General features: G+C 26.5%; 2 protein-coding genes across 2 annotated transcripts; one reads left to right on the plus strand and one right to left on the minus strand.

Moving 5' to 3' along the window:
- The first annotated feature begins 4659 nt into the window (after nt 1-4659).
- LOC134831865 (larval cuticle protein 9-like) lies at nt 4660-5741 on the plus strand. The gene is made up of 3 exons (XM_063845689.1): nt 4660-4780; nt 4919-5165; nt 5630-5741. Exons 1-3 carry the CDS (start codon nt 4664-4666, stop codon nt 5668-5670), a joined length of 405 nt encoding a protein of 134 aa, XP_063701759.1. The 5' UTR covers nt 4660-4663; the 3' UTR covers nt 5671-5741.
- Nucleotides 5742-7972: 2231 nt separating this feature from the next.
- LOC134829551 (tyrosine-protein kinase transmembrane receptor Ror2) lies at nt 7973-11445 on the minus strand. The gene is made up of 6 exons (XM_063842653.1): nt 11116-11445; nt 10911-11016; nt 10332-10854; nt 8953-9486; nt 8497-8893; nt 7973-8436 (listed from the first exon to the last, which is right to left on the minus strand). Exons 1-6 carry the CDS (start codon nt 11292-11294, stop codon nt 8199-8201), a joined length of 1977 nt encoding a protein of 658 aa, XP_063698723.1. The 5' UTR covers nt 11295-11445; the 3' UTR covers nt 7973-8198.
- Nucleotides 11446-12623: the final 1178 nt, after the last annotated feature.

Genomic DNA, 12623 nt, shown 5'->3' on the forward strand with positions numbered 1-12623 from the left:
TCTTATAATTAATTCATCTAATGGTTTGTCTCATATTATGTTTCATATATTTTGATACCCGGAACACATTAAGCCCATTTCAAGTAAAAGTTTATCATGAATCTGCAACATCATCTATTTGAAATGACATCTGATTAGAAATTATAGGAAATTCCTGCAAAACAAAAATTAAAATGTTTTAATATACCTTAGGTAATTGTTAATACATATTTATTACTCTTCTTCGATAAATCCTCTTATAGGTTTGATGAATGCTTAAAAGAGACAAAATCATAGAAAAAAGCTTCGTATTAGCTAAGAGACTTTAAAAAACTTGTTATTTTGTACAAAAAGAGATTTTTTATAAAAAAAAAGTTATTTTAAAAAATTTTTAAAATACGCTTTTATCTTTCGTCCTTTTACCATATGATGACTTTTTAATAAATTACCTTTTTAAGTCACGTGCATCTCATGTTCAAACTATTAACTAACATACGTTTTTTATTTAACTTTAAGCCAACACAAGTTTTGATTTAAAGAAATTCCAAAGCTCTTCTTCTTCTTCTTAAAAAAAAGCCTTCTAGCTATAATGTACTCTTAATTGCTGATAAAATCTTCCATCATACGTAAAAAAACAAGTGATGTTAATCAACTACTTACGACCCTAACGTAAAAAAAATATGCAAAAGCACTTGCACCATTCAGACTCCTATGCCGAAACTACACCTGTTAGTTCCCGCAATTCTCTCGCCCGACGAAAAATTAAATTATACACAAAGAACAACATTTTATCCATGCTACAAGTTAAATGAAATGAAATTTAATCAAATACACAATCAAATACCAATCCGTAGAAGATTAAAAGCGGGTGAAGTATGTTGCGTTGTGTTTTTTTTTCGTAAGTTACGCAATGTTCATGGCATGCGTGCATGTTCGAAAAATTATTATTGCACCGCTGCTGCATGGTTGTTACTTTAAAACCGAACATAATAAAATAAAATAAAATAATAATTTTTTGCGTATACAACAGATGACAAGTTTCCACCGAAAGATTAATCTGGGTTGCTTTTTTTCGCTGTACAAAATATCACAATAAATGGTAATTACGGGCACGGGTTCATCGCCGCAGGAAAAAAAATTGTTATTTCGCCTAAAATGGACAAACAAAAAAAAATTATCAAAAGAAACATAGAAAAAAATCAAAAAATAATTTATTATTTATAAACACATCGTAAATTAAGCAAAACAATTAATAAGTCTTTTTTCGATTTAACACCAATTTTCGCAGCTAAAGTTATAAATAAGCGGTTGACCATAAATGTGCGACGTCTAAACGCACAGATTGCACAAAAAAAAGAAGAAGAAGTAAAAAACTGTTACCCATGTTGCGCATTTGAACAACTCTTAAGCGATGTACAACAATGTCTTGTATCTCTCCCGACTACTTACAAAAATTTTTTGTACTAAGATTTTTTTTTTGTATGGCTTTTCAACATGTTTGTTTGTAAATAAATACAATAATAAATGTAATAATAGACAAGTTGAAAAAATATAGAAAAAAATTACATAATATTCGAGGCGATGTCTTGTCGCTGGTTTTTTTTTTGTCGTCGTCGTGTTTGGAACACGCGTCAGCATGTCTTTTTTCTTTTGATTCTTCTTCAGATTTAAGGTTTAAAAGTTTTTATTAAAAGGCTCTTTATAATCTTTTGTGTTGAGATTTTTTTAAATATTTTTTTTTGTTATGATAACAACTTGTGATTTATTTGATCTTTTCTAAGAATTTTTATTGATTAGTTTTTAATTCAATTAATTTTTTGAAGCTTCGAGATTTGTTGAGATTTATGTTTTTTTTAAATACTTCGACGATCTTGAGAATTTTGTCTTTTAAAGTGTTTTGTTTGTTTGACACGTGCTCACGTGAAGAACGAAGTGAGAAGAGTGATCACGATTTTTTGTTAATTTACACTTTTTTTTAATAAAGTTGTATTTTTCCATATAAAAATTATAGTTTGATACGAATTTGTTCATTTAATTTTTTAATTTTTTTTTAAATTTATTTTTATCTTCTTTAATTATTAAAAAAATTAAAAATTTAATTAAAACAATTAAAAATTGTAAAAAAATTATTAGAATCATAAAAATAAATTATAAAAATTAAAAAAAAAATATTAATTGAACTAAATTAACAAAAAAATGTAATGAAATTTTTATTAATGACTTACTTACTTACTTAATTTTAATATTTAATAATATTTAATGATTTTTAAATTTTTATTTAATTAATTTAAATTTAATTTAATTAAATATAAAAATCTCATAATGAAAAAAAAAATTATAAGAAAATTTTACCAAAACTCAAAAAATTTATTTTAAACATTTAATTTTTTTTTATTTATTTTTTTTTAAAACTTAAAATTTTAAAAATCAAATAAAATAAAAAATTAAAAAAAAATTAAATTTTTTATTAAAAATTTAAAATTTAATTTTTTAATTTATTTATTTTTATTTTTATTTAATAAAAATTTAATTTTTTTAAGTTAAAATTTAATTTTAGAAAGCTTCTGATTTCTTTGAAAAAAACAATTAAAAATGTATGAAAAATAATTTGAAATCAATAAGTTTTCTTAATATAAAAAAAATTGAAAAAATTTAAATTTTTAAAATAAAAATTGTTTAAAAAAGTTATTAATTAAAGATACTAAATAAATTTTTTGAACTAAAATAAATTACAAAAAATGAAAAAAATTTACCTTTACAAAACTTACCTGAATAAAAAATTTCCATTAATGGACCACCAACTGATACAACATGCTCTTCATCTTCTTAAAAACTCTTCAATTGCTCTTCAAGTCTTCAACAAGGCCTTTAAATTTCACTCTTTAAAAAAGTAAAAATTAATATTGCCCCCATCCGCTCTCAAAATATCGCCTTTAGCGGAAACCGCGTAAGTAACCATTCATTCATTCATTTACCAATTCAACAAAAATTAGCTACAAAAAATCTCTCGTAGGTTGAAATTTTTAACAGTTTTTTGTCCTTTACAAAAATTAAAATATTATTTAATAACAAAAATGACCTTACCTTACTTGTAACGCTATTAATAGGCAGCATATGTGATTATCCTGAGTTGGGATGCCAATTGTGTTAAATGCAAAATTTAAACCAATTAACAGATTCAATCAATTTACCGAGGCAAATTAAAATGGGCAATCATTTTTTTTATTGAATGAACCTCTGAAATAATAAAAATACTTAATAAATAATTAATTGATAATTATAGTATGGGAATCAATTTAGTAAAATTAGATAAAAATTTGAATATAAGGAAGTTGATGGTTCACCGAGTATCTTGACCTTGTGATTTTGCACTTTTTTATTCACACCTTTCGCTTTTCTTACAGATCTCATCATTAGATGGCTAAAAAAGAAGAAGATGACTTAGAACAAAGAACTCCAATTATTATTTCTTTTCAGCTAAATTTTGTTCCGGATTCAACAAAAAAATTCGAAATAAATGGACATTAATTGTTTGTGACCAATTTTGTGATGAGATGAACATAGATTCAAATCGTCGAGTAAATTATTTGCTTATGTATGAATAGTTGCAATTAACTCTTGAACCAGTGACGGACTTGTTTAAAAATTTTAAAGGCCTCATCTCATCTTCAAAATTAAAAAAAATATAAATTAAAAAAAAAATAAAAAAAAATGAATTAAAAAAAAAATAAATTAAAAAAAATAATTAAAAAAAAAATTAAATTAAAAAAAAATTAAAAAAAAAAAAATAAATTAAAAAAAATAATTTAAAAAAAATTAAATTAAAAAAAAAATAATTAAAAAAAAAATAATAAAATAAAAAAAATTAAAAAAAATAAAATTTAAAATAAAAATTAAATTAAAATTTAAACAATATAAATTTGGTAATTATGTAATCAATTTAAAATTATTTTTTAAAAATTTTGAAATGAAAAATTTAATTAAATAATTATTTTAAATTATTTTATAAAAATTTTTTAATTAAAAATTTTATTGATTTTTAAATTATTTTTTTTTTAATTTTTATAAATATTAATTAATTTTAAAATATTAAAAAAAAAATATTAAAAATAATTAATCCAAACCAAGCAAAATATTAAAAAAAATTTTTTAGCTCAAAAAAAAAATATTCCGACACTGCTAAAAAAACTACTGGTTTTATTCATGATCTAATGTACCTTCGTCGCAGTGATCTCACGGAATTTTTTCCGTCTTTCAGATAAATAATTTGCTGAATTGTATCAACAAGTACGACGACATATCTCTAAAAAAGTGGTCAACGACGAAAAACAAGCATGATAAACTTTGAACTTCTACAGCTTCATACACCGCGATGATGTATTTCCCAATCAAAACCTTAAAATTATCTTGTCTCCTCGTACATTTGTTACAATCATGGAGAAGAAAAAAAACGATCGACGTACGACGATGATGACAATAAATGAGCACGAGCAGTTTTTATAGCGAAACAAGCAAGCAGCTTCTTCAGTTAATGTTTTTTTTTGTTGCTATTTAAAAAAAAACAACGACTTCACATATGAGGCTGTAACGATAGAGTCGAAGCCTAGTCTACGATAGAAAAATACAATTTTTCGGGTGCCTATGAGCAAAACTCACGTGCTCGCTGTGCGATATACGGACCTCGATGAAGATGGGGGTATATAAGAGAAGATCCTGTCTATCTTTTTATTATTCGTGCAAAACACACAGCTCAAGCAACAACCCTCCAAGCAATAAAATTTCAAGCATCATGAAATTCGCGGTAGGTTTAAAGTGATTTTTTTTTTCAAAGTGTAATTAGAGGTTATTAGTTCAAGGTTGCCTCATCACGTAATAACAATAATGATTAATGAGCAACATTAATTAACAAAAGTGATTTCTTTTTTGTTTCTCGTCGCAGATCTTATTTGTCGTTATGTTCGTTGGCTGTGCCATCGCTGCGCCCCAAAGTGACGTGCAATTATTGAAATTCGAAAATAACGTCGATGGCGATAACTACAACTTTGCCTATGAGCAATCGGATGCCCAGAAACGCGATGAATCTGGAACTTTTGAGGCAGGCGCTGAACCTGAAAAGGGAGAAATGAAGGTTGTTGGCGAATATTCGTACCAAATTGATGGAAAAACTGTCACAGTTACATACACTGGTAAGATTTTTTTCATTCATTAGAGAATTTTTTAAAAAATTAATTTAATAAAAATATTAAATAAAAATTAATTTATTAAAAAAAATAATTAATAATTTATAAATTAATTTTTAAAAAATAATTAATTAATTTTTAATTAAAATTAAAATTTTAAAAATTATTTTATTAAATTTTTTAATTTAAAATTTATTATTTAAAAATTAATTTAAATTTAATTAAAAATTTTAAAATTTAATTAAAAATATTTTTTTTAATTTTTAATTAATTCATATAATTTTTTTTTAAATAAATAAATAAAAAAAATTAAAAAAATAATTTAACTTAAAAAATCATCACAAAATTTAAATTAAAAAAAAAATTGATTAATTTTTTGTATTTTTTTTTTAATTATTTTTTTTTATAAATTTATTTTTAAATTCTCACAGGATTAATTTTATTTAATTTTTCTTTTAATATTTTTACAGCCGACGCCAATGGATACCGCCCCAAGGTCTCAATCTCATAAATTCTGCCAATTGTGAGAAATCATTTGAATTAAAAAAAAAATTAAATAAAAAATTTGTGTGAAAATGTGAAAAAAAAATTCTTTTAATTTCCGAGAATCCGTCATCTGGTTGGTAAAGAATGCAACACGTGCAATTAATGCAAAATAACACAAAAAACCTGCATGCGCCTCTCCTACTTTGTCGCGTTTGTCGTGACTCTTTTGTTTAGACTTGTCAAGTTTCACCTGTTTTTTTTTATTATTTTTCGTCGCAACTACATCGTCGTCATCACACGTTCTTCAATTAAGACCTTTAACTCAATAGATGAAATAAATAAACAATAAAAACGAAGAAGCTTATTCACATTCACATAAATAATTAATTTTTATTAATGAAAAAACTGCCTTATTGTAAATACATATTTAATAATCATATGTACATTTATCTTAAAAAATATTTTTTTATCATTAAATTTTAATTTTTTCGAGTTTTTGATACAAAAAAAAAATATTTAAAATACACTTTGGTTAGAGTCAGTTAATAATTCTTGCGATTAAAAAGTATAAATCATAAAATTAAATAAGATATCATGGCATTCTTTTTTTTTCAGTAGATTACATAGGTAGTGTTTGTGGTAGGCTTGGCGGAATCTTCTTTGAAAGGTTTTCTCACGAATTTTTTTTATGTGATTTTTTGATGACTTAATTGAATGATTTGGGATTTAAATTTTATTTTTGTTCTCGAAATATGAATTTTATCAATTTTCAAGGTTTGTTAATGAATTTTAATTATTTTTAAAAAAAATTATTTTATATTAAAAAATATTTTAAATTTTTTTTAACCTTAAAATTTTAAAAGAATTTTAAAATAATAATATTTTTTTTTAATTTTCTTATATTTTTAATTTTTTTAATAAAACTCTATGAAGAAATATAGCAAAAACAATAAAATTTAAAGTATATTTTTTACAAAAAAAGTTACAAAATAACGTGTGAGGTCTTTAAAATCAAATTGAGTTCAACTGAGTAATTAGACAAATTAAATGACGAATCAAAAGATCATGTCATTAAAAATGTGTTTTAAGCTGAATTGAGAAAGAGGTAAACTGATATTATTTATTAAAATTGTCAACGATTTGTGTTTAGGTGAAAAAGGTGAAATTATTGAAGAAACTTAAAATGTTGACGATCCCTTAACACTTGCAAAAGAAGTTTTTATTTGTAAACGCTTTTCAATTTATGCTTTAGGAGTCAATATCAAGTTAGTAAGTTTTTTCATAACTTGGACAAAAATTTCATTCATTTTCCTCAGGTTGTATATATTAAAAAAGCACTTCTCTGTTCAAAACGAAATTTGATAAGATAAAAAAATGAAAAAAATATCCGAGCTCTCGATACGAAGAGCTCTAAATTCTTCAAGAATTAAAAAAAAAAAAAAAAGTTTAAAAATTAAAAAAATTAAAATTTGAGGCAGTTAATATCAAAGATTAGTTAAACCCAACTTCGAAATTCTGATAATTTTATGAAAATATAATAAATTACAGATCTTTGAAAAATTTAAAAATAAACTTAAATTTTTATATTTTTCAAAAATTCAACAGGTTAGACCCATCTGATAATTCAAACAACATATAAAAAGTTACAAAAAAATCCGAACTCTCGTTATGAAGAGCTCTACGTTCTTCACGAACAAAAAAAAGTTATGGAAACCTAAATTAATATCATTTAAAGTTTATCAACTAAAACTAACCCAACAAGCTTCCAAAGCCTGATGGTTTTGTAAAAAATATAAATAATCTGCACTCTCGACATAAATTTTCTCTTCTACAAAACAACAGGTTAGTTGCAAGAGTTTTGTTGAAAATTACAAAAAAAAAATCCGAGCTCTCGTTATGAAGAGCTCTAACTTTTTCAAGAATAAAAAAATAAAAACCTTAAGCAGTTAATATCAAATTTAGCCTGTTTTTTCAGTGAAAATGTAATTAATGCGAGCTCTCGAGATAAAGAGATCTAAATTATTTCTTTTTTCAAAATTAAAAAAATAAACTTATTTTAATTTAAAATTAATAAAAAATATAGATGCGTTATCTGATAATTCAATCAACATATAAAAAATTATAAAAATATCCGAGCTCTCGTTATGAAGAACTCCAAAGTAACGAAAACCTTTTTTCCAAAAATCCCGCCAAAATTGCCTTAAAGTTAATAATAATTATAACTATTTTTAGGGTTGATATTATAAAAACGAAGCTACACAATAGATATATATATGATACGCCAAAATCAATCATATATACGAATACATTATAGATACAAGTCTTACAGGATAAATAATTCGATGATTATGAAGAAAATCCTAAATATTACTGTGTTGGTTTAGTGCTGATCATTACAACTAATTAATTTATACTTAATTTTAACTTTTTTTTTCATATTCACTAAAAAACCGTGAAATAAGGTGACATTCAAGTATTTTTCTCTTTGTAAGAAGTCAATTCTTAATTTTTTTTTTAACTGAAGAAAATTATTTTTTGAGATCTTTGGGAATTTTAATGCGGTAACCTACTATCATAGTCATTTCTTATGGCTTGGAGCGTATTTGAGATATATTGGAAGCTGGGTCGCTCACTTGGCTTCCGATTCCAACAATGACGCATAATGTCGTAGATAACGAGAGGCGTATTCTCGGGACAACTCAACATGTTACCTTCCTTAATGAATTTTACGACTTCTTCGTGCGACATTCCAAAGTATGGGCGCATAGCGAAGGAGAAAATTTCCCATAAACTAAAAAAAAAATTTTTTTATAATTTTTTTTAATGAAATTTAATAGAAAAAGTCACTTACCACACGCCATAAGCCCAAATATCCGACTCCACGGTGTACTTATTGTACAAAATGCTTTCGAGTGGCATCCATCGAATCGGAATTGCATCATGTTCGTCCCCTTTGTAATAGTCTTGCATGTAAATCTTATGCGACAAACCAAAATCAGCGATTTTTATCGTCATGTTATCATCAATTAAGCAATTTCGCGTCGCCAAGTCACGATGCACGAACTTCTTCTCGGACAAATAAACCATTCCGGAGGCAATTTGATGTGCGATGCTCAGAAGATCGCTGTGCGTGAGTTCTGTGCTGCCAATATCCATGCGATTGTGCACGTTATAGGGCGAACATGAACGTAGAAATTCATTCAAATCGCCACGTGCCATATATTCGAAGAGCAAACACATTGGTCGACCTAAAATTTCAAACAAAAATTATTTTTTTTTATTTTTTCGATAATTTTCATGTACAAACCTAAGGCGCAAACACCCAAAAGGCGAATAATATTCGGATGATCAAAGTCAGCCAACAACATTGCTTCCCGCTCGAAATCTACTTGCAAATCCTGACTTGCCTCGTCTTTCAGCATCTTCACGGCGACAATTGTAAAATCTTCTCCCGCAACTAATCCCGGCGCTTTTGCCTGAAAAACTCTTCCGAACGCTCCTTGGCCCAAATCTTTCAAATAAATGATGTTATTTCGCGGATACTCGAGTTTCTCTAATCTCGGATTCAGTTGGGCGCCTGTTTGATGGTACGACATGTTGCTTGGGAGCTTGTTCAAATCAATGCTTTGGGAGTCTGTGGTATTGGCGACGCCATATCCAGCGGGATTTCTGCCACGTTTATTGCGATTGGCGATGCGGTAACAGAGGAATGCTGTTAAGTGAAGGACAATTATGACAGCTAAGCCGATGCCGCTGAGGATGAAAATCATCGTTGGCGTGAAAAAGGACTCCATGGAGATTTTTGGCACGGGCGCTGTGTGTTCTTGATCCGTTGAGTTTGCTGAAAATAATTTTAAAAAAAGATATTGTTAAAAAATATTTTTTCAGGTTTCTTCATTTTTTTTTTCTTTCAACATTTTATTTTTTTTTTTAATTAAAATTAATTTTTTTTTGTTAATTTTCCACATTTTTTGGTTAAAATTAAATTTTTGCCAAAATATTATTTAAAAATAATTTTTAAATTTTTTAGCAATTTTTATTGCTTGAAATTTTTTCTTCTAATTTTTAATAATAATAAAATTATTTTCTAATTTTTTCAAAATTTTTGATAATTTAAAAAATTAAAAAAAAAATAATTTTCAAATTTTTATTTATTTTTCATGCTTGAAAGTTTTTAATTTTTAATAAAAAAAAAAATTAATTTTTTATTAATTTTTAAAAAATTATTAATTTTTTTTTAAATATTTGAACTGAAAAATTAATTAATTTTTTTACACAAAAATTTAATTAAATTAAATATTTTTTTCAATTAAATTTAATTGAAATATTTCAAAAATTAATTTTATTTTAAATTTAAATATTTATTTTTTTAAATAATAATTTAAATAATTTAATCAAGTTAAAAAAAAATTAAAGAATTTTCAATGAAAAATATTAAGAAATTTTTTTATGTAATAAAAATGAATAAAAATAATATTCAGTAATTTTTTAAAAAATAAAATCTGTCTAAAAATTCACTCCGAAAATGTGGAAAATTAAATCAAATCATTTAAAATTTTAAGAAAAAAATTATTTTTAAACAAATTTCAATGATTTTAATTTTTTTTTCCTTTAAAAAATTAAATTTTCAAAGAAAAAATGATTTAAAAAAATTAAAAATTTTCTTTCAAAACAAAAACAACTTACGACACAACGGAATACTGCAATGTTGCCATCTCACAGTAGGCGACATCGTATAGCACCACGGCATGGATTCCTCTCCGCCGACATTTCTGCAATGATTTTCGGCATTTTTCAGCTCCGGAAACACCTCTGGCGGTCGAATGTGTTCATGGGGACTCTGAACGCTCCATTTTTGGCACGGCAATCCCGTGTTCGTGACATTCATCGTGCCCAAATAGTATCGCCCGTTACCCATGCGACAATCTCTCGTGATCATGTCTTTTCGCATCTCCGTGAGACCCACATACGAGCATTTGGCTTGTTTGGCAGACTTTTCGTACTTTGGCAATGCGTTGCAATCGGGCAAACGGAAGTGCCCACGTGACTTGATAAACTTATTTTTCGACTTGTTTTCCTCAATTAGGACCCAATCGTTGTAGCAAAATTGCAAATGGGTCGCGACGCAATCTTCGTAACAAAGAGGAAGTTTCACGGGTTGTCCGTTTTTGATGATGCATTGCGGAAAGGCGTAAGCACAGAGCAATTTCTTGAAAAAAAATTGAAATTTTTGAAAAAAATCACGAAAAATGAGGAAAAACTCACCTCTGCGGCTTCTTTGCACAATGGAGGCAAATCGGCAATCAGTTCGTCCCACAATGCCGTCGTAATTTTCTCATTTTCCCAACCACCGTCGCCGTCACGCGTGTACCTACGGATATACATGATGAATGTTTGTGTAACTTAATCCCTTGTAAACGATCCATTGTCTATTTTTACTCTTCCGACGACGGAAAAAAGCGAAACTTACCAGACACTGCGTTGACTTTTGATGTATCCTTTACAAATTTTCCCATTATATGGCGCGCAGTAGCCTTCCTGATTCGAGCCAAGTTGCTCTTGCGAGTCCTGCGGAAGCCCATTGGCAGGCACCATGAGCAAAAGTGCGAAAAATATTTTTTTCTGCAGGGCGTTTGACAATTTCCTCATTTTCGTCGTGATTTTGGCGCTTTTTCAATGGAAGTTCACTTGAGACACGACGTTACGCGAGCATTGCGCGCTGCGAATGGCTTTTTGCGAGGAAAAACTCGAGAATTCTGTGATAAAAAGAGGAAATTATGAGAAAATTTTTGGTTTAAAGTTTTTTTTTTATTTGACACAAGAGGGTTGCCAGATGTCAAGATGGGTTTGAATTCTCGTCGCGAGATGGCGTTTCAAAATTAATAATTTGAATTAGCAGGTAAGGCGATTTTTGAAAGGAATTTTAACGATTTTGGGTGAAAAATCTGTCTAATAACAATCGTGAATTTCAAATATTTTGCCATTTTTCTCGTTTTTTACAGAGCAAAAACACGCGACTTGAGTGAAAAAAGATGCCGGTTAATGGCGTGAAACGAGATGAGCTTTCAAGGCAAAACTTAAGGAGATTCAATTATGAGGAAAAATAATTTTTTCACAGGAAAAGGTAAGAAAATTTAAAAAATTAAATTGAAATATTTGAAAACAAAAAAAAAAAAAATTATGAAAAAATTTTCTCTCTTGAAAATTTTTTTTTTTTAAATTTAAAAGCAAAAATCGTCAATATCCAATCAACAAACTTACCGACCAATTACGATATCAATTAATGACTTTCAAATATTTACCAAAAAAGGATCAATTATGAGGAAAAACAAATTTTTTTACAGAAAAAGGTAAGAAAATTTTAAAAAATTTGAATTTTTTGATAATTTTAAAGCAAAAATATCAAAAATTTTAATTTTCTTGTATGAAAGTTATCAAAAATAGAAATATCTATCTAAAAAATTTTTAAATTTTCAAAAAAAAAGACTCAGATTTCTTCGAATTTTTAAAAAAAACAAAAATTAAAACTATTAAAATCTCATAAAAATTTGAATTTTTTATTAGATTTTAGATCAAAAAATTAAAAATTTCTACAAAAACTTTTGTTATTTGTTCAAAAATTATAAAAAATTTCAAGAAAATTATCGAAAATAGACAAATTTTGAAGAAAAAAATTTTGAAGGAATCTCAATTTCATCAAATCTCGTCAAAAATGGAAAATTTAAATATTTTGAACAACTTTTCCTATGAAAAATTTTCATAAAACTCAAAATTTCTAAAAAAAAAAATTTGAAATTAAAAATTATTTTTTTTTCTCATTTTAGATCAAAAATCCCGTTATCACTCCCCAAACAAACCACGTGACCACAAAAATTCGTTAAGCCATTTCAACATCCAAGCCATTGACGTACTTTACGTGCAGCTATTTACCACACAACATCGTCTCTTCGCCTGTTCCGCTGAATTGAACTGAATTCG

This window comes from Culicoides brevitarsis, chromosome 2, assembly GCF_036172545.1.
Source record: "Culicoides brevitarsis isolate CSIRO-B50_1 chromosome 2, AGI_CSIRO_Cbre_v1, whole genome shotgun sequence".
NCBI lineage: Eukaryota > Metazoa > Arthropoda > Insecta > Diptera > Ceratopogonidae > Culicoides > Culicoides brevitarsis.

Excerpts from the sequence above, each read along its gene's own strand:
- LOC134831865 (XM_063845689.1), top strand. The coding sequence starts at position 4,664 with ATGAAGATGGGGGTATATAAGAGAAGATCCTGTCTATCTTTTTATTAT. Across the intron at positions 4,781-4,918 it reads CAAGCATCATGAAATTCGCG|ATCTTATTTGTCGTTATGTT; the intron begins GTAGGTTTAAAG and ends TTCTCGTCGCAG. Across the intron at positions 5,166-5,629 it reads TGTCACAGTTACATACACTG|CCGACGCCAATGGATACCGC; the intron begins GTAAGATTTTTT and ends ATATTTTTACAG.
- LOC134829551 (XM_063842653.1), bottom strand. The coding sequence starts at position 11,294 with ATGAGGAAATTGTCAAACGCCCTGCAGAAAAAAATATTTTTCGCACTT. Across the intron at positions 9,487-10,331 it reads TTGCAGTATTCCGTTGTGTC|CAAACTCAACGGATCAAGAA; the intron begins GTAAGTTGTTTT and ends AATTATTTTCAG. Across the intron at positions 8,437-8,496 it reads ATTTGGGCTTATGGCGTGTG|TTTATGGGAAATTTTCTCCT; the intron begins GTAAGTGACTTT and ends TTTTTTTTTTAG.